Source organism: Strix uralensis, chromosome 21 (genome assembly GCF_047716275.1).
Source record: "Strix uralensis isolate ZFMK-TIS-50842 chromosome 21, bStrUra1, whole genome shotgun sequence".
Taxonomy (NCBI): Eukaryota; Metazoa; Chordata; class Aves; order Strigiformes; family Strigidae; genus Strix; species Strix uralensis.
In genome coordinates this window covers 7895628-7917693 of record NC_133992.1, presented here as the reverse complement: position 1 = coordinate 7917693, position 22066 = coordinate 7895628, and the positions used below count along the sequence as shown (strand labels likewise).

At 42.4% G+C, this 22066-nt stretch overlaps 1 protein-coding gene across 8 annotated transcripts in view; it reads left to right on the top strand.

Annotated features, from left to right (window-relative positions):
- The window catches only part of RAPGEF1 (Rap guanine nucleotide exchange factor 1), an 89305-nt gene that overhangs the window by 31666 nt on the left and 35573 nt on the right, over positions 1-22066 (top strand). For all 8 annotated transcript variants that reach the window (XM_074890783.1, XM_074890782.1, XM_074890780.1 and 5 more), the window contains 8 exons: positions 2522-2661; positions 7241-7419; positions 10593-10749; positions 15804-15892; positions 16273-16425; positions 17845-17968; positions 18746-18929; positions 19511-20026. In XM_074890783.1, coding sequence (XP_074746884.1) covers positions 2522-2661; positions 7241-7419; positions 10593-10749; positions 15804-15892; positions 16273-16425; positions 17845-17968; positions 18746-18929; positions 19511-20026 — 1542 coding nt within the window. The remainder of the gene's footprint in view (positions 1-2521; positions 2662-7240; positions 7420-10592; positions 10750-15803; positions 15893-16272; positions 16426-17844; positions 17969-18745; positions 18930-19510; positions 20027-22066) is intronic.

Sequence of the window (22066 nt, the reverse complement as noted above, 5' to 3'; positions counted from 1 at the left end):
TTGTTGTAGATGGAAAGACATGGTAGTAAAAAGCTGCATTAATTTGTGATCTTCAAAGCAGGATTTAGCAGGGCTGTTCAAACAATAACGTTTATTATTTTTGCAAATGTCAGCTGGTTTACTTCATTAGTACTATTTTAAGAAGTTCCTATTCTGCTCCAGCCACTTGCTTGTGTCCTTGCTCTGTAGGTCTGTGTCCCCTTGAGCGTGGCGTGCAAATGATTCGGTGTTTGATGTGACAGAAGGGTAAAGAGAGCGAAGGACAATGGTTAGGCTGGTGGTGGTGGTGGTGAAGGGGATCTGCTGTCAACAGAAGAGATATTTTCTGTGCTGACAGGACATCTCCTTTTGGAGGTTCCTCCATGGAAGTTCCATGCACACACATTGGTTCAGCCGTTCGTGTGCTTGCCCCATAAAGGCGGGTAGAGATGGCTGGTGGGAAGAAGAAAAGGAAATAGTCTTCTGAAATCTTCATCCCTTCCAAGTTTCTTGTCCCTACAAGGCAAAATTATCACCATAAGCAACCAAGGGTTTTATAGTTATTGAACATTTTCTTACTCAGACTAGCGGTTTGGATCCCACTGCAGCCCATGGAGGAGCCAGACACAATTTGTTGCTGCTACCATTATTTCCCTGTAGATTAATTATTGTAATTGTTTGCCAGTTCTTGAAAAATAAATTGAGAGCCATGACTTCTTTTGGTAAGTGTGCATACACATGCATGTATAGAAATTCTCATAGTGTAAGAAATAAATACAAATTATTTTGGGGGTGGAAGTGCAAGAGCATTATCACAGCAGCCAGGAACTGTTTTCAGTGATGACCTTCAGCACCCTGTGGAGCCGGAGAGGTTTTAAAGGTTTGGAGATCCCCTTGTGGATGTAAAGCCATGACGTAAATTGTTGCTAAGTTAGGGTGCCAGCTGCTGTAAGTGATTCTTCAGAGGCCAACTGATATGTCTGGATTTATCTGCAGTGACCAAGGTTGCTAGTGCCTCCCTCCTCAGTGCATTAAACAGGACTTTATGATACAAAGAAAACTGAAAAACACATACTGGTGTAAATGGAGAACAGGTCTGCAGCCAGGCTAGGTTAGAATCGGTGCTGATGCAGCTTCTATTAATAGGATGCCTGCAAAATTTTGATCTAGAGGACATAACTAACCCGAGTTTTGGCTCTGGTGAAGGTGTTAATAGCAGGGTCTTAACACGCTGCCAGGAAACCAAGTTTAAAGGGAGACAGCCCTTACGGGGAGGCAAGCACAGGTTCCTTCCCTTGAGTTGTGGTTAGGTAATTTCTGAGTATGAGGAGCGGTGTTTGCGCTGCAGTGTGGTATTTAGCTTCTGGGTGCTAGATTTGACTCAGCAGCCTGTTCTGTTTGCACTCTGAATGCTAACAAGGTGGTGCAGTGCTGCATGCATGGGACTGTGTCATTTTGACTCATTACAGCCAGTGCAGTCAATTCCCAAATAATCTAAAAGAAAAACAAAACCTACAGCAAAACTGCTTACTTTTCTTGATAATGTAGTTAAAGACAAGCTCAGTATCTTCTGTTGAATTATCTGGGTCACTAGAGAGCAATTCAGACCTTCATTTATTAAAGTGCTCTTTGCTCAAATACATTCTAAATTGCTCTCTACAAGGCAGCTTAGTTTTATTTAGCTTTGTGGCTAAACAGATAAAAATATATTTCAACTGTAAGTCTGCATATGGCATGATTGCAAACCTTCGAGACTTCTGCTTTTAGATATTCAAAACACTATGAAAATACGATTTTTAAAAGGGTTGAGCAGTTCTGTAATAAAGCTCCTTCAAGGATGCTCTGGTATTGAAGCAGTTCCTCTGTTCTCTGGTTTGTCTCGTACATTTGAAATGAAATCCATTGCAAACGACAAGGGGTGCCATTTTTGTTCAGCTTATCCATGGAGCCACATTCAAAGGTGATGCTACCAAGTGGGTAGAGATCAGCAGCCTGGGAAGGGCATTATGTTGGACTGTGTTTTCCTTTCGTGAAGCAGCCACCAGCCCTGGGTACCAGGCAGGCCCTGCCTGCACACCCACGGTGGCTACTGACCCCAGCCAAGGCACGGGCAGGAGCTCTGCTCTGCCAGAGGTCTGTGAACAAGTCACTTCATCCCCTTGACTCAGCTGCTCATCTGCAAAAGAGGGATGATGATTACCTCCTTTGTAAAGTACTTTGGGATCTGCTGGAGATAAAAGCATTTAAAAGAGGTATTTTTCCGTTTCTCTCCAAGGCACAGAGCAGTAGCAATCCCACTGTTCCTGCCTTTGCACTGCAGCGTTGCTGCCTCCGAGGGGAAGCAGGAAATGATGGTGATATTGTGGTTGGAAACATAATAGAGAGCCACAATTATTTATTTTTTTTAATCCTGTTCCACTCAATAAATTTACATGGTTGCAGTGTCTTTCATAGGCTGGTCTTCGAGATAGTGCTGTAACACAACATCCCTGGTTTCAACAAATTTACACTAATCCGGTAACATATTTCTGTGTCTTTCTAGATTCTGAGCGTTCCCATCTCTCCTCGTTCACTATGAAGTTGAAGGGCAAGTTTCATTCACCAAAAATAAAGAGAACCCCTTCAAAGAAAGGAAAGCAAGCTGACCTGACAGTGAAAACACCAGAGAAGTCAGCGAACAAAGTAAGCAGACGAAGGACGTGCTCTGTTAGTCTTGCTGGTTTCTTGCTTGCTGGTACTCAACTTACCAAAATTTGGTGTGTGACTTTTGTCCTCTGCAGAGTTCTGCAGGTTTTTCAGGGATCCTCGGGGTTACTTTATGTTTAGTTATAAACTGCGCTGTGTAGTATAACATAAGAGCAACCAAGGCATGTACTTCCCTTTGGAGAGCCTGATGAGACCTCCTTCCATAAGTGTTTAAATATCTCATTATGGAATGTAGTGTATGGCCTGACACATCCTCCCCACATGCACACCCTATGGTTATGCTTACAGCTTCCAAATAACTGCCTGGCTTTGGGGTGTGATCCTTTTAAAAACCCCAAAACCCAGGCGAGCAAATCCTTGAAGTTGGTCCAAAGATGTGCTCAATCTCTGATGACATCAGCAGGGAGAGTCAAACAGATGCGTTCAAGCAGCTGCTGATTGCAGCACACCGTTCCTCAGCCCCAACGTACCTCAAGTCCTCGAAGAGCTGAGGTCACCGCTCCTTCCCAGCACAAACCTATCAAAGTGTTATCTCCTCTGCTGTTGTGACCTGATTATGTAGGCTGGAGACTATCTCTCTAACAATACTGTTGCAGTCAGTTTTCAAGTATAAATCTAAGCCAAAAGTTAAGAACAGTTGAGGTTATTTATGATAATACAAAATCTTTCCCAGTTGTTGTTGAAAGTCTCATCCAATGTTCAGCGCCAGACATGCAAACTCTTTTAATTATCTCTGCTGAGGATTGTTGTAGTGTTATTGAGAGCAGTCAGCAAGATACAGTTATCTTATGCCATGTGATGTGCTTAACACCCAGAGAAGTTGCTGCAGGGTTTCCTACCCCTCTTCTGCACCATCAGGTGGAAGATGATGAGGCTTTTATTTCCCAGGCTGTATTTTTTACCAGGAAGCTATGGATATGCTTTCTAAGGAGCCAAGCCCCTTCATTGCTGACTGGTATTAAAAAACAAAAGTAAAAAATCTGAGAGTACTCCTTGAAGGCTTTTATTCCAACAATGTTTCACAATGGTATATTGAGAAAATTTAGAGGCCTTCCTTTAAATTTATGTGTGACCACAAATTAAATAAGTGAGAAAATGAAGAGCCCTTTTCAAAATGCTATTCTATAGCAAATATATATCAGCATGTTAATAATAGGCAAAGTGTTTGCTTTTCTTTGTTTCCTCTAAAAAACAATGCAAGAGGATTTACTGATAAGGCATGCTGAACGTATAAAACCTTTTTTATGTACAGATTGAGATTTTTTTATTGGAAAACGAAACACTTGTGATAATTTTTATTACCATACATGATTATTTAAGCTGGATATATTTTTATACTGTGAAATATTGTTGATTTCTGGTTCATTCCTTATTTTAATAGCTATTGTTCAGCTAATCAGTTATTTGGATGTAGTCAGCTCATTAGCTTCGTGTGGAGGGAGTGGGGAAGAGGGTATGCCTGGATTGTCACCAGGTTCTCTCACTGGAATATAGACATCAGTTGACAAACAGGAGATTTTCTGTCAGAAGACACACTTGATAAACCAAATATCATCCTTTACGCCCTCTTAAGATGCTATTTTTATACTCTTGAAGTAGATAATCACTGTAGAGCAGAAATAGCAATACCAAAAATTAATGTAAAATCACTACATGTAACCTGAAGGTTATGCTCAACCCATGCAGACATCTTCTTCTCCTCTTCCACTTTATAGTATAGGGGGAGTTTTTTTCACAGCCTCTTTTTGTCCCCTGGACCCTGTCTTTGATTCTTATCGTGGGGCATATTGTAGGAACGGTAGTGTCCTTCAACACTATTGCAAAGTCACAATAGGTTTTTCACTGACAAAGTGCAGGGGAAAAAGAGACTGTTCCAGCTTTTGTAATCACATGTATTCTGTGCAGCTTGCTGTAACCCTTTCTGGGTCAGCTGTATCTCATACATGATGCATTTGTAATGATTATTTAAGGGAAAACTTCAAAAATATCTGTATGTGTCAGGCAGGCAGGGGAGTGGAGAGGAGATGCTGTTTTGCCTGAGTGTTAAGTTTATTTCATTTAGTGCCCAGAAGGGAAATGGGTGAATCAAATGGTCCTGCTGCTTTAGCAGCTCCCACACTTGCCGACCCGTGCTCTCACTGGGGTAAGGTAGCTGCTGGGGCAAGTTCACCTCAACTGAGAAATTAAATGAGAGATTAATTCAGGTCATCTCTGCCAACCCAGCAGTGTACCACTGCATGCTTACTTTGGCTTTAGGGACACACTGAAATGTTTGCTGGAAAAACTTAGCATCATTGTCTGGTGAGATGCAGACACTGGTATGTATTAATATCCATCCATCCCACCAGGTTATTACTCCTTTCTCTGGATTTATTGCTGTTGTTCTCAGGCCTCAGTGAGTAAAGCACTGAACGTGAGAAACTTCAGCCTTGTAGCAACAACTGACGTTTATATATCTGAGCTCTGTAGCAGAACCTGCAGTCCTGTGTAGGATGTATAGGTTTGCTTTGCGTGTGTTTGTGTGCCCTTGTATACACACATACATACCATACCCTTGGACCTCAGAAGGGGATTCATAAAAAAGTGCTCTTAGGGAATGTCACCCAAAGAGCTAGCAGGGAAGTTGCAAAAAAAGGGCTGTGTCCCAAATAGTGTCCGGTGGCTGGATTTGCATGCCTTGATGTGCTCAATAGAAGGATTTGTGTTTCCACTTGTCATTCTCAGCCCTGAACTCTGAGTCAAGCCCATCCCTCCTATGCACCAGGAGAGTGTTTAAGCTATTAAGTTGCAAGCCTTTCTACAGGAAACATTGTTGAATGAAATACATGAAAAGCCAACAGAGCAGGAACTGCAATCCACATGTTTTCACTTCTGTTTGAGAGCTCTGACCACTGGGCCATAGTCATATTCACTCAGGGAATATACGGACTCTCATCTCTGAAATGTGTGATCATTTCATATGAAGTGCAAAACCTTCATGGGAGGGTCTGAGCCTCTCCGTACCCTGGAATAAACTGCAGCGGTGAGGGCATGTGCCTGAAAAATGGGAAATGTCATTTTTGACATCAGTGAGTTGTCAGGATGCTCCCCAGCAAGGGGGTTTTGGGGTGGCTGTAAGCTGTGGAGCAGAATTTGAGGTGCCTGGCAAGCAGTATTGTCAAAAGTGGAAGCAGCAGTGGAGTTTGGGCACTTCCCAGATGAGATGGAAAATGACAGGGTGGTTTGCAGATCTTGGATTGGGTCTTAGACTTCTGAAGTTGGAGCTAGATGGAACTTGGGACTCTAATCCTTTTATGCAACTCACCCCAAATTGCTAACCAGCGCTGCCTATAAATTGTTATTCCTAAAACCTTTTGGGCTGCTGGCCTGATTTTGCAGAAAAGCAGTAGTTTAACGGCTGACAAGAGTATGGGGAGCACACAATGCCCATAGGTCATTAATTCTTGAAGCTGAATTTACTGAGGAGATAATGGATGAAACCTGACTCTGCTAAGCTCTCTGCTCCTTTTCTAGCAGTGTTCAGTAGTTAATTTAAATCTCACTTAGGAACTACTTGTGGCATTAAAAGTCCTCCAGGCATACTTTGGTAAACCTTTTAAAAATATCCCTGTCCAGAATGCCATTAAGATATCATGTATCACTTCTGAATTTCCTCTTCTAGTGTTGGTGGTGGCACGGAAATTGGTGACCACAACTCAGCTTTATTCCAATGAATTGTTCCCTTCTGCAACATTCATTCACCAATGCCAAAACTTAGCTTTCACAGTCTGTCCCCATGGAAAGCGTGTGAGTTGCCTTGTTCCAGCAGCATCGCAAAATTACTTAAATTGGAGACTGATCAGAAAGGAGTTTTTTGTTTGTGAATGTAGAGACAAGACTGTAGCCCACTTTCATACAAGTAGACATATTGGAGTCAGCAGAATTACTCAGAATAGAAAGGGTGAACACTACATATGTTGTTGAAACTATCAGGGATGGGTACAAGAATGGAGGCGTCTTGTTTGGATTGTTCTGGAGTTTGGAAGTTTTTCTGATTGTGGTTTGTTTTTCTCTTTTCCTTTGGCTGATCCATTGCATTTAGTGATTGAAAAGACCTTTTGATAGTGATGTGCTTGAGGTAAAAGGATTTTGATTGCAGAAGAGGTGCAACTCTATTTAAAACCAGTAGTTGTTGCTTCCTTTCTTGCGTTATCATTACTATCTTCGCTTGGGTTTTTTTTTTTTTTCTTTCACCTTCCCAGTTGGTGTGTGGGTTTCAAAGCAGTGCCCTTCACGTCATCAGTAGTGTTAATCTTGGCCTCAAACTGATCAAGATTAGTCTTCAGTTTGGAATGCACGTAATTCAGAAAGTTAAAGTGTGGGTGCAATTTTGCACTGACTGTTCTTTTGAAAGAGTAGTAATTCAATTTGGAAGTGTTTGTGGAAGAAGGGGTTTTCTCCAGTTCTCATGGAATGTACCTCATTCAGAGTTGCTGTACTTCAGGTAAGTTAAAGTAACCTTGCCCTTAAAAATCCTGAGGTTTTAACATACCTCTCCTTTTTTCCCTCTCTTTAGAATGTGTCATGGCTAGAGGAGAAGGAGAAGGAGGTTGTCAGTGCATTGCGCTACTTTAAGACTATTGTGGACAAAATGGCAATTGATAAGAAAGTGTTAGAGATGCTGCCAGGCTCAGCAAGTAAAGTACTGGAAGCCATCCTACCCTTGGTGCAAACTGATCCACGCATCCAGCAAAGGTAAATTTCCTTTTTGGGTTTTGGGACTATGACAGACCAGCAGATTCCCAGCTTCTTTCCTTCTTGTGTCTGAAGAATGGCATCACGCAGGAGACAGGAAATGCTGCAGTGGCTAATAAAGTGACTGTTATTTTTACTAATTATGTGATAGTTTTCAAACATAATTTAAAAGCAGATTCCCTGCTGCGAAAAAGCCCGTGCTTTGGAAGGATAAAGCAAATCAGGATGGTTTCAGAGAGGAGGAGGGGCTGATTCTTAGCATAAACTTGGAAATTCATCATTTACTAGTGGGAGATTCTCTGCAGATGCTATACTGTTTCTGCACTCAACAATGGTATCCTAAAAGCTAACAATTCCAATAGCTTTTACCTGAAAAAGAGTTTATCTTCAGAGTAATCCCTTTTTGTGTTCAGTTTATCCACCCTGATATTGGAGAAGTCTGAGCCTGCACTCCTAACTGCTTTTTTTTATTTTACTGGATCAGATACAGAACAGAAGTAAACAGAGGTACTTCAGTAGATTAACCAGTCCAAGTTCGTTCCTGTGCACTCTCAACAGATTATTTGTTTTATGTTTTAACAGATTATATGTATTATGCTTTAACCAGTTAGACAGTGGGTTTGAAGCCAGAAAAGAAGTAGAAATTTGCCAAAGCAAAGCTCCGCATGGATTATAAGAATTTGTGGAGTTCTCAAGCCCTAGAGATATAGCTGCTGTTCATCCCATAGATGCTGGAGCACTGGATTTACACAAAACAAGCAAACATTGTTGAATAATACAGAAAGAGCAAAATTAGGACAGACAGAGAAAAGCACAGAACTAGGCAGAGAAATGCAAGTGTTTGGTTCCTGAAATCCTGCCAGGTTTTGTGCTGTTCCTATTTGTTTTCCCATCAAGTACTCAAAATTTTTGTTTCAGGATGCTTATTTCAATTCTGGTGCAAGAAGGGTTTATACCGTGGTCAAGGCAGCAGTAAGGTGCCAGATATTTTGCAAACGAGATGCTTAGCTGTGTTTGGCCCTAACGCATAGGCCAGGGTTGTATCTGACAGTACAAAATGAAGGAGGCAGTGGGTGAGCATCAGAGCTGTGGCTGGGACAGGAGAGATCCAATTTAGGTTATATCTGTAGAACTACAGAGAGCAATAGCTGTTAGAATGGGAACATTCATCAGGCTTCTGGATACAGACACAAAAGTTTCTTCAGTTGCTATCAGGTTTCCCACAGCCATTAAATTCCTGACAAGCACCTGCTTTCACTTAATAAAAGAAAGAATGAACTTTCCCCTTACACCAGGAGAACATGTAAAATGTCAGCAAATATTTTTAGGATAGAACATGTCATCTTTATAGTTGCTTGCTTTGATTTGTGTATCCACTGGGTGTTCGCTGGGTGATCTTTCCTTCCAATAATATATTTGGAAATAAATATCAACTAAGTGGTCTTCAGCAGCAGCAGTATTTCAGACAGTTCTATTCTTCAAATTCCTTATACCCTCTCTCTTAGAGGTGAACTAATGCAACCTTGACAGTTGGATATCCTTATTTAGGGTATAGAAGCAGAATTTTCTTAGTCTGTAGTCAATGGAATCCTCTGCATAGAGAGAAGTCTCTCTTTCTGGAAATGGTATGTATTACAGCACAGATTCCATATGTATATTCTGCCTTGTTTAGCCTCACATTAAAAAAGGGGATCTGGCATTCTCAAAAAGCCACGTTCTTTCATGCCTACCTATGCACTTTATTTCTTTTTGAGTAGTGGCAGGACCCAAAGGGGTGATTTTGATAACAATTTCCCCTCAAGAAAAGTGAGCAAGACTTGTGTGAGAGTGGAAGAAAGCCCTACAATTATTGTTGGACTTCTTTTTACTTTAGGGGAAGCATTTGCATCAAGGAAAAAAGTAATTAAATCTAGCACAAAATGGGCTTTCAATTACCGCCTCCTTAGAAGGAAGCAGACTGAAGATTAATGGCAGAGAAATCAAAGCCTTAGAAAGAGATGGGGGAGGGCCCTGTTTAGGAAATATCTCCTACCAAGCTAATTTCATTTGAAATTGGAACAAATGGCAAGCAGCATGCTTTAAAAAAAAAAAATCAACTAAACAAAAAAGTACTTGCTGTTGTTTGTATCCCCCTGGTTGTAAGTTGACAACAGTTCTTTCCCCAGTTCTGCAAACTTCATTCACCTAAATAATGTCATTGAAGCTTGTGGGCTTGATTCTCTTCTCACAGATAATGAAATTACTGGAGTTAAGCCAGTGTAAAATGGGTACCAGAGAAATGGGAAGATTTGGAACACTTGTATCAGTAATGATTGCAAGATTACACCTTCTCTTATCTGTTTATGGTTTTGATGCAGTTTGAAATTGATTTAACTTTACAAAGAATTGTTGAAGCGTTGCCATCAGCACTACTATTAACACACCCTGTTTAGTAATGAAGTAAGTGTTTTCAGAATGGCCAGGAAAATGCCTGTGAGCACTGTTGTTACAGTTAACTTTTATTTAGATTTGTCATCCTTCCAAAATTCTTTTTTTTTTTTTTTTGCCCTTCAGAACAATAGCTTCAATTCTGTTTCTCATTAAAAACAAAACAAAGCAACACCCTTCCTCTTCCAAACCTGAAATTCATTCAGTTCTATTTCTGTAAAGAAGGAGGTTTTAATTACATGTTTTCAGGCATTATAAACAGTGAGGAAATGATTTGTAAAGGAATGAATACAGTCAGCTCTCAATTATCCAAGACATTTTTGGGGAGAGTTAATAAGGAAGAAGGAAATCATAGATAATACTGAAATAATATAACTTAGACATAACTACAGGACTTAAATATTTACCTTTGAAGTTAAAGCATAGGATGGAGCTGTAAATTAAAATGGAAAGCATGTTCTTCTTAGCATAGCTGTGTTAACCTGCAGCCCAGATAATTCATTCTATTAACTGAGAATGAACTGTTGATTGCACTGTCATCCCATTTGGTGCTGGGGAACCAGAGAGCTACTGCAGCAGAGGAGAAACCCAGGCACAAATTCCGAATGTCAGAGAGAAAAGGAGAACAATCACATTTTTAACAGTGTAAAATGCACTTTAAATCAAGCACTCTCTTACCATTTGATAGTATCTCCATAATTTCATTTTGTTCTTTTTTCTCAACTATTTCCTCCCCTGTCGTCCAGCTCTGCCATCTCGTCCTGCTATAGCCGTGTGTACCAGAGTCTGGCCAATCTAATTCGCTGGTCTGATCAAGTGATGCTGGAAGGTGTGAACTCAGAAGACAAGGAGATGGTGACAACAGTGAAGGGTGTCATAAAAGCTGTTCTGGATGGAGTCAAGGTACATGAGACAAAGATTGTAAATTATATAATATAAAGTATATAATAATGTATTTTAGAAAAGATCTAGTTGAAAGAGGTTTTTAAGTGCAGGTAAAATGTAAAGATCCTATCCTTGCCTTCAGTAAACTAGCTCTTAAATCAACTGCTCCATAAGTGAAAGGATCCTGCTTGGAGTGCTGGTTAAGGACTAGCACAAACGGTTGGGCTATTGGTGTGCACTTCTGAAATGCTCGCCCTGGCATTTGGGTGAATTGGAAGAAGCAATAAATCTTTATTGAGCATTGTATTAAATTTTCAGCAAGTCATTCCCAGTCTCCCAGTCTCCCATGCAGATTAGAAGACAAGACTTTGCCTATTTTCTGTCTAGGCCAAGTAGAATGGAAATGCTTCCTGTCAATGCCCACAGAGAATTAAAGACTCTAGCTCCATCTTTTAACATAAATTTCAAGGGATTCGTCAGTGATACATCACTGCTTTCAGCAGTTGGATTAGGGTGTGGAACAGGTGATGAGCTAAGCTCAGTTTTCTGGAGATTAATTTTACATAACTAATGGAAGTGTTTAACAGAAACCTTTGTATCCTTTGTGAGACCTGCTTATAGCATTCCTTCCCTGCCCCACCCTGGGGAAAGCTGTTGGCTTTCCTTCTACCTCCTGGTAAGCTTTTGGTACCCATTATTTCTGTTTCCCAGGCTTGTCTCTGGGCTGATGGCCACAGAGACTGTTCATTCAGCTGTCCTAGCACCACAGTTAAGTTTGCTTGACCTGGGCTCGGGACACCAGCAGAGAGACTGTCATATCTCCTGGGAATCTTATTTTGCAAACTGTAGAGAAAGTTAAGCCTCTTTCAACAGCAGGGCTGAATCTGAAAGGGGAGTGTTTAGATCAAGTACAGAAGGAAAGCTGGCATAATGTTTTAAGAACTGCAGCAGGTGTTTCACCTGGATTAGTGTATCAGGAACAGGCCTCTTTCACTCAAACCCAGCTTAGTTTTTATTAACTGGAGCTGAATGCAAAAATGAAGTGGATCTCCCAAGTTTTGACTATCGTGTTTTCAGGAGTCTTGGTGTGGTGTTTGCATGCTCTGAATATCTCTTTAATGTTACTCAGACACAAATACTAAAATCTACTATTACTTATTGAGCCTTTTAAACAAATACCTTTGAAACAAAACATTCCCATCACCTAAAGAAGACAGATTTTCCAGGATTATTTTACACAATATGCCCTTTAACTTTAAGCTCCAGATTTGAAAAGTAAAGCTGGTCTTAAATTTGCACAGCAGGATAGAGAAAAAGAGCTTAGCCTGAAGTCTCAGCTGCTGTTAGTGTTGGAATGTAGCAGCAATTTGCAGTACGTGAAAAACTGCGCTGTGGTATCTGAACTGTAATACCCCAGCAAATAGCGAGACAGTTCGCTCTCTTATCACTTAATGAATCTGCACGATCCCGTGGAGAGCCGTGTTATCACCAGATCCAGGATAGAGTTGTGTGGTCTCGTTGCATGAGACTTGGATGCTCGCTGCCCTTTCACTTCGAGCAATATTTAAACCCCCGTTACCTGTTGCCTTCCAGCCACAGTAGCATGCCCGTGCGATGGGTGGAAGGGCTCGGCTGCCTGCTCTGCCCGCGCTGCGAGCCAGCCTAGGCTGGAAGCGATGCAGGCGTGTCTATACAGTGCTAAGCCTGAACTGTTAAGCCCTGCTGAGTGGCATGGCTATATCAGTCTCTACTTTGTTGTTAGATTAGAAGTTATTTTGGCCTTCCAGTTGGAGCTGGCTTATGTCTGGTCAGCTTGGAGCATGGTCAGAGCAGATGTGTGGCTGTCTGGGTAGATGTGAATGTGTCTGCCCATCAACAGGTCAGCATTTGGAAGCGGCGTGCACTCATCTCCTACTGCATAGTGAGGCACAAGGTTTATTTTAGAAGGGCCAAGCCAGCCTTCAGATCTGGAAGCAGAACTGAGAAGCGGGACACTTCTCTGCTGTGGAGAGCCTTTTTTGTTTTTCTGGCAGATCACACAAGATCCACTTCCACATTTCAGTGCTTACTTCCCCCTTTATTTTCAGAATTGAGCGTAAGGGACTTGCTTGTTCACTGGTGTCACTTGCTGTTTTGATCTCAGGTTGTAGTGCCTTGCTAGGCATGTATAAAAAGAGAAGAAAATTCCTTGTTTTGATTACGTAACTTCTTAAAAATCCATCTCATTTTGGAATTTCCAGCTTGCTGAAGTAGCATAAGTTTGTAGAGAGGCATTAATTATCTCTAATTACTGCTTCAGGAATCTTTTTACTTGCTGATAAGGAATAGCATAATGTGCATCTGGCTCGGTTGCATGCTGATTACTTCTGTGTGTACACTAAAGATCTTGGCTTGATCTTCAAACGCTAGTTCTCATTTTGGAGTTAGTAGACAGGAGAAAAAGTCAGAGTCCAGGGAATGTGGTGGTATTTGTCAAAGTTTAGAGGAAAAAGTGATCCTCTCAAGCACTGGCAATCATACATTGTCTTGGTGTCTCTGGTAGGAGGTGTTTTGGGGTTTTTTTTTCCCATCCACGATGGTTTGAATCATTCTAAAGATACTCTTGAGCTAAATTTGATTGTTTTTCTCCCCTGTTGTAACCTACACTCCCATATGGTGAACGAGCAGGTGTTCATTACGACTGGCAACATAGGAAAACTGAGCACTTTAGCCCCAAGTGTCACCGGCTCGTCAGCTCCGCTGTGGCACAGCTGCCACCACTGTGGTCTGCAGCACTGGCCTTGGTTTGGTTTAAGGTGTTAAACGTGGTGAAGAAAGGTGAGGAAAAGGAGATGTTACATTTTCCCTTCCATAGCCCTTTCAGTGAGATGTTTAAGGAGTATTTTGGCTTTTGGTTCGAGTGCCCATATATTTTATTTCCCTTATTATGCTCTTACACATTGTGTGGAGTCACTGTTCTAGCTGGCAAGTACCCGACAACCCCACAGGGTCCGACACTGAGTCCGTTAAAGTGAATGACTCTCCAGAAACATTTTCAGCAGTGGAAGTTGGTGCAGAGGGCAGGAAGGTGGCAATCTGTTGTGTCGACACTCACTCCTGATGGTGACTTGGAGCGTGGTGCTAGCTGCAGCCAGAAGAGTCAAATGGTGTCACTGTGTAATTTCCAAATTGTCCAATTTACAGAAAAGCCTTGTTTGGGGTTTGTAGGCTCCTAGGTCCTATGGTTGTTTTTCCTAGTGATGTTCTATAAACTTTATAGGGGAATTTCTAAAGTCTAAAAGAAATAGCAAGTTCTTAATTAAAGATTGTTCATCCTGAAAGAGAAGATGAACAGAGAAAAGTACGTTTTAAAAAAATAGTTTCTGTTGAGTAACTGGAGACACTCGGCAGAGAAGTCTGAAGTTAGTTCAGTGTCTGTGTTACCACTGTAGTTCTGTGATTGAAGGGCCTTGATTATTTTACTTTTCTAAATACTGTGTAACGTACGTTACCACAGTGGAGCTGATAGATTGTCAAAAGCCCTGTTGGTCTTTTGACCCTTGTTGCGGAGTATTTCCCCTCTGGGGGACACAGCCCTCTTTGGAGGTGGGAGCTGGCCAGGCTGGTCTGCGGTGGTCAGCTTGGTGCTGTGCTTTTTCTCATCAGGGCACTTCTCAGAACACATTGTTCCTCACCAGCGCTCTTGCCTATCTGTCTCAGACAGGAACATCTTCACAGCATTAGCCCGCATGGACATCTGTTTGTGCTTTCTTCCTTCCCCACGTGTGGGATTTTCCAGGACAGCTTCGGGAAAGCTGAGTGTTTTGTCATGGTTTTGGTTGACATGGTGTACGTTATTTTTGAGCACAAGCTCACCAAGAACAGAAGTAGAACATCGAAATCAAAATCAGCTGTGGTGGACACTTGGACTGTGTTTGCCATCCTTTGCACATCCAGTGCAGTACTTTATTCCTCTTGTTGTGCGCGTGTTGACCCATGGCAGTTCAGCTTTAAACAGAGCCTTATATAAAAATACAAGAACGAGAATATTTCCCTTCCTTGGAAGGATGATGACGACAACATTCCAGTTGCAGTTATTGCATTGAGAGAGCAGTGACAGTTGTTTCCAAGCTCAACAGACATGGACGTGAAGATGATACTGGAATGATGACACTAATTCAGGCTGCTTTAAAAAAAAAAATAAAAATTTATCCCATATGGTTTCCTTTGCATAATATGCTGGGAAGCAAATACTGTCAGGAAGCACAGCCAGTTTTCCAGCCTGCCTGTAAGAGGGCATGTATTTATATCTGTGAGCAGTAGATCTATTTGTTGGCCTCAGACATCCATAAAACGTTCTCTCCCATCTTTCTGGCGTGAATGATTGTTGTTTTGACTGCTGGCAGACTTGTAGTTCAGGATTATCATGCCCTTATCTCTTTATCCAGAACCTTATCTGCCTATAACAGATACACTACAGTAGTTCCTTGAATGATTAAGACTTCTATTGCTAGCATGTTAAAAGATGGCTTCAGGGGAAGCAGGCCTTTTAATAAAGGTGTTCGCTATTTAATTTGTTGTTGGGCATCTTACAGAGAACTTGCTTTTTGAAACAAATACTTATTTATAAAATACAAACAAAATTTCATGTTTTTACTGGCTAGGTGAAGTACCCCACAGTGTAAGACTTTTCTGTACTTACATTTATGTATGTAAAGTTAATTTGCTATTATCTAGGGTGTTGTGGGGACTGGAACACATTTGTGACAGTAGAGGAAAGAGGAAGCACAGCAAAAAGACACATACATGAGTTTGTGCAGAATCCCCATAGGGCCAGGGTTTATGAACTTAACTCAGCTATGGCTAAACTACTGCTGGGTGCACCCTGCTCCTTAGAAGCAGTGCTGCATCATTTGTATGGCTCTGTACCAGACGTACACCCAGCTCAGCGCTCTCTGTGTCCATGCCAGCATTAATCCATAACCTGGGTAACCCAGAGTTTACTGCAGTAGCACCCCTTTCTGTCCTAGGATGTTTTAATGCAGCATTCAACAAATAATGATTATTCTTTTTTTCTTCTCTCCATCCATCAGGAGCTGGTCAGACTCACTATTGAAAAGCAGGAGCATCCCTCTCCCACAAGCCCAGTTAAACCCAGTTTACCAGCATGTAAATCTGACAGGTGAGTCACTGACGAGGATTTCTCCTGTGTGCAGGACTAATACAGAAGGGATAATTTCCAGCTACTGACAGTTGAATTAAAGGATTCAGTTATTCTTCACAGAGGGTAGCATAGTGTTATGTTGCTTCATCCATTACAGTGGGACCACTTAAAGAGAATATGCTATGATAGGGAAGATACCAAAATCTGGCAATGAAACACCACTTGGCCATGACACGTGCACATTGTATTCTGCATACACATGGAATTCCACCTGCAGATGCAAATTCTGCCTTCTGCTGTAGGTGTCTCTCATATGATTTAAAATATGTATTAATCTGTCAGCATGCTGCATTCCAACAGTGTTTTATGATTTACAATCTGTGTTTTGCTTGTTGCAGCCCATCAGAACTTCCCCTTACAGACCGAGAAATGGAGATCCTCAACAAAACAACTAATCTGACTCAATCCAACGAGCTACTGACTGACTCCATGGATGAAGAAGTTGCACCTCCTAAACCCCCTTTGCCTAGCATTCGTGTGGCAGAAAACAGGTACTACTGGCCAACTAGCTGACTGAAGAATACCGGTGGCTCTTACCAGCTTCTTGTTTTCTAAACAATCTTACAAAATATGCATAAAAGAGGTCATGAGGAGGGTTAGTGATGCCTCTTCATTTCCTGTCCTCCAGAGTAATTCCTCCCTGCTCCTGGACTCTGTTTATGACTTTGTGTTCTCTATGTCTTGTTTTGAGCAATACCCTTCATTATCTGTGTTTTCCTTTCCTTCTTTTGGTGTGAGGATGGTGCCATGCCCTGAGATCCATGCATGAGAGGCATCACATAAATGTGCAAGAACCTTTTTTAAAACTTTGTGAATACCTCACTGTACAACAGTGTCTTGTGCTGTTGTATCCGATGGGAAATGTTCTGTTAGCCTCAGCTGGCAGTTATCAATCTGTCCTGCAGATCCAGGTTGTTCTGCATTGCTTATCAGCTTAAGAGTGAAAGGAGCCAATAGCTTTTGCCTGGTTGTTCTTACCCTGTTCTGTGAGTAACCACATGAAAGTTTCTATGTTCTATTTTGAGAAGGAGGAGAAAACCCCCAGTTTGCAGGTTTTTGGTCTGTGTGTAGGATGTTTTTCTTCTCTAGTACTGGTGCTAATGGATGGTGTGAAAAATACATGTCGTGTGCTAATTTGAAAATGTGCCATCAATGGCTGTGGCTGGCAAAAAGAATCACATTTCTATGTATTTTTTGAATTCTCATGGGTTATATAAAAATTTCCTGGTACGTTCCAGGAACAGAATATGTGTGCTCTTGGGAACCTCGCAGGCTTGACGGTTACCAGAATTGTGTCATTAGAAGCAAAAACTAGAAGTACGGTGGTTAAAATCTCACTAGTTACTGCTAATGTGTGTATCTGAAACAGCTTAATGCCAAAACATGGGCCCTCACAGTATACGTGGTGAGAGCAACACTGACCATCTTGTTCCCTGAAGTTCACCAGGAAAGTAAAAGGCCAGAAAAAGAATTTTCCTGTCCTGTAAATTTTCAAAACTTTGAACATTTTCAAAGCTGGAAGGTTTGAGGAGGAGGGACTTCTGTGAATGGAAACAATATTTGGGTCAACCAAAACATTTAATTTGGATTTTTGCCACTTTTATTAAGAAATAATTACCATGCTAATTATCTCCATTACAAATAATTTTTAAAACAGCAATTGTTTTTGTTTGAGCCTTTTCCAGCCTTAAAAATAAATCACTGAACAGGACCTTACCTGTGAGAGTATTCTTAAATTAATATTTAAGTGGATACACTTTGCTGAATAGCTCCTGGCCAGCTTTGGACAAAAACCTGTGAGCTTTGAGCCTGGCAAGTCAAAGGCTTTCTGGAAAACAAGCTCATGAAGCCTCTAAAAGTCTTTTTGCTGGAAGAGTAATGGAAGCATCAATGCCTGTTGTGTCTTGCAGCCCTCCACCAGCATTGCCCCCTAAAAAACGGCAGTCGGCACCTTCCCCAACCAGAGTGGCAGTTGTGGCCCCCATGAGTCGAGCCACCAGTGGGTCCAGTTTACCTGTTGGAATCAACAGACAGGTAATGGCATAACCCCTTCGTGAAAGCCAAGGGAAACGTGCTGTGAACTGTAGCAGAAGCCGGGAGAAATGCCATGACCTGCAGCCGCACAGTTCCCTGCACGCCGCTGCTTGTCCCAAACAGCCCTGTATGGGAGAGCTCTGGAGCCGGACTTTCAGTGGCAGGAACATCAGTATCATAAATAATGTGAACAGCTTCTTTTTTTTTTTTTTTACATTGTTGCATTTAATTAACAAATTGCTACAAACTTTGTTGCCTTGAGGTGTGGCAGAGTGTGACGCTGTGAGCTGTTGAGTGCTGCCGTGTCGAACAGATCAGGGTATAGCACGACTGGCTGAGCTTGCCGAGGTCTCACCAAGGTCTACAGGCCAAGGGAGTGTGTGGCACATTGAGATCAGAAGTCTGTCTTCATCCAGTCACAATTTAAAACATCTTTTAACCCAAGCAGTAGTTCAAGCAACTGCTCTGACCACTGCTGGTGCTTTGGGGAAATTTGTAAATTTTCTGGTAGAAAAATGGACAACTTGGGACTGTGTATGTTAGTCATATTCCATCATTTGTGCTAGTCTGGGGTTTATGAGGTTGTAAATGGCTGGGTTTGCTTTACACATTACTGTGGTCCTGATGAGCTTGTCTGACTAGAGAGGGCTAGCAGCACTGATCCTCTCCCCTCCTGGTTTTAACGCAGCTGTGAGGTGTTTGTTCCTCGAGCTGCATCTTGCTAGCAAGCTGCCAAGAATGACAGTGGTTTGATTTGATTTTTTTTTTTTGCTTAAGGATTTTGATGTTGACTGCTATGCCCAGCGAAGGTTGTCTGGTGGAAGCCACTCCTATGGGGGGGAATCTCCGCGCCTCTCGCCATGCAGTAGCATCGGCAAACTCAGCAAGTCTGACGAGCAACTCTCCTCTCTGGATCGTGACAGTGGTCAGTGCTCCCGCAACACAAGCTGTGAAACGTTAGGTAAGCGGGAGGTTGGCCGGGGCTGCTGGAGGAGCCCCCTTCACTCTCGTTTGGGAGCTGTCATAGCTGTGATGCAGAAATAAATGGATTGCGCTTGCAACTGTCATCTTGTAGTTGCTGCAGGCGGTTCTGTGCACCATTATATTCTGTCGGATAGGAAAAAGCCCAAGGGAATGTGTTTCTCTAGCTATAGATGATTGTGTTCAAACTCAATTCAGCTCTCAAGTGGAATGTTTTGTTGATTTCTGCCTTGTCTGCAGAAATGGCAGTCCTGGTAGACTAAAGGGATGTTGTTTCTACATACTAGGAAAGAAAATAAAAATATAAATATGAAACATAAATAATATCTGCAGTGATCTACCTACTGAATACTTGTTTGCTAGTGTAAAGAAATAATAAGAGTTTCATTAAGGCTGGACATTGCAGAAGGTGTAGCAAAATGGTCCCTGCTGCAAGGAAGTACCACTGATTAAATAAACTGATTAATTAGCTGATGGAATGGGAGGGGCAGGACTGAGAAGGGCTAAACAGTAAAAGAGAGAAGTTAATGCATCATTCTCCCGTCCCCTCTGTTTAACCAGATCAATCAGATCACTATGATCCGGACTATGAATTCCTGCAGCAAGACCTCTCCAACGCTGATCAGATACCTCAGCAGGTGCCAGGTATCCTCAGCCCATTGCCAGAATCCTTGGGTGAGTCTGGCTCCCCTTTCCATGGACATGCTTTCCAGCTCCCGCAGGGCAGCTCTCCTCCACTGGAATTCTGCAGCCTCTCGGGAGCAGCACAGCCAACAGAGACTCCTCCAGCTTTACCAGAAAAGAAGAGGAGGAGTGCAGCCTCTCAGACTTCAGATAACTCCAGCTGCAGGGTGTCCTATGAGAGGCACCCTTCCCAATACGATAACATCTCGGAGGATGACTTGCAGAATGCAGCATCTGTCCCATCAGTACCCTTCACGCCCTTTGCTGCTGTTTTGCCTTTCCAGCAAGGAAACTCTTCAGCACCAGTTGAATTCATTGCTGACTTTGCCGCTCCAGATTCTAACAGTGACCCAGAAAAGCCACCACCTCTGCCAGAGAAGAAAAACAAACACAGTAAGCAAGTTCTTGTGTTTGGGTTTTACTTTTACCTTTCGCTTTCCTTGCAGTTGTCGTGCTTCTGATGGCCACTAAGTAACGGTGACCCAAAGTAATGCCTTTGCTTATGTGAGGCTGAGTGTCAAAATCGGTGAGTCAGTGTCAAAGGCATGAGGGGAAGTGTCAGTCCTTTGGCGGGCAGGGAGTGGCTCCTGGAGCCAGGAACGATCCAGGCCCAGAGCAGCTGGCATCATGCAGCATCTTCATTACTACAGTGAGACCATTTTACTTCTCCTGTTCACCTGAGTGCGAATCTTTGAGGCACTCTGCCTTGCAGATCTTCCTGGTTTACCCTCCTTTTTTATGTCCGTTCCTTCCCCCCTGCCCCCATTTTATGTGTTTTCCCACTGCAGAAAGGAACTGGGTACTCTCCAAGAGCTCAGAGAAAGGGCTGCTTTTCTGTCCAAAACCGAGCATTGCCAGAGCAGTTATTTGGCAATGGGAACAGAGTCACCCACATAGCTGTGCAAGACAACACTATTAACCTAGTGTCCAGTACTGCTGTTTTGCTACGGGATCTCATTTCCTTTGCATGCCGAAGAATTTCCTACATCGTTAAAATGAGCAGCCTCTAAACGTGAAGGCTCTCCATCCCCAGCCAGACTCCTGGCACTCCAGTACTGACTGCGACTCAAGCTCATGACCTTATTCTGATTTCCTTAATGTTCATGGCTGAAAACATGTGAAAACTCTTGCCAAAAAAGCAGCCATACTGATCTGCCAAGGAAGGCTGTGGGCTGCATAGTGAGATCCAGCAGATGTTAGTTTACTAGTCACTGGCTTGCTTTGCAGTTGTACGTTGCGTGAGGAGGCAGCATATACAAGATCTGGATCAAAAGTGTAACGCTGTATGGCTGACAGCCCAAGTGAAGAGCTGATTTGAAAGTGCTGAGTTGGCTGCCTGGCTCATTTCTACAGTTTATAGTCTTTTCACTGAGAACAAGGTGGAAGTGAGATCGGTGTGTTGTGCAGCAGGGTCAGTATTCTGTCCATTCCTATGGCAGTGTCCTGTGCCAGTCACTTTTTTTAAAATAATGCACTGACTGAATGCATTTCCATATCCCTAAGTGACCAGTCCACATTTGTAACCCTCTGGGATTTTACTCAGAACCCACCTGAAAGTGAGGGTGGTCTTGTAGTTCAGTGTCCCCATATGCAGGAAATCACTTGTCCCTCTCTGGTAAGCAAGCAGTTAAAAGATACTGAAAGCAGCTAAAAAGGAGCTGAGATGTTTGTTTATAGACAACAGAAAGGAAATAAATGCTGGCACAGGGCATAGCCAAGGTTGTTTGTTATGGCTTGTGCTGTTCAAAATACTCGCCTGCAGTACCAGCTGCAAGGGGATGTGATACAGAGCCTCCTTACTGTAGGCTGGGTCCTTGGGGGCTCTGCATGTTAATAGCAAGGGCTGGGTCCAGGTGGTTTTACACCATGCAGGCTGGGGTGGATGCAGGGAAATGCACCACGTACACGTAGGCAACTTTAGTAGGGGGAGACGCCTGCGTGAATCTTGGGTAGGAGGCGATTTGACAGTTGAAAGAGAGACCTGGGCTGTTTGCTTTTCTCTTTAAGCCCCGTGTCTTTGTTTTCTGTTATCATATGAGATGTCAAGGAGTTACTTAAAAACAATTTTAAAAGCTATCTTCTCCATTATTGCCCGTGCACAATTTTAACCTCAGTACCAAGGCCTTGTATGTGAATGTTCTTTGATGTTAGAATAGAGTTAATTGTCATCTGTCATCTGGCACTATCAGAAGCTCTTGGAGTATTGATCAGATTGCATTGTTAGGAAAGGTAGAAGCTGTTACCTCATGTGTTGTCAGCTCTGATGGTTTGATAAAGCATGCTTGCTGCAAAGCTTGTAGTAGTAGTTGGGCTGATACCTGACTGCTGTGAATTTTTTAATTGCATTCATGTGACACTGAGAACTTATTTTAGATTGTCTTTACTTCACAGTATATCACACCACAGATCTGTGGTTGTTAGTTTTACTTTTAT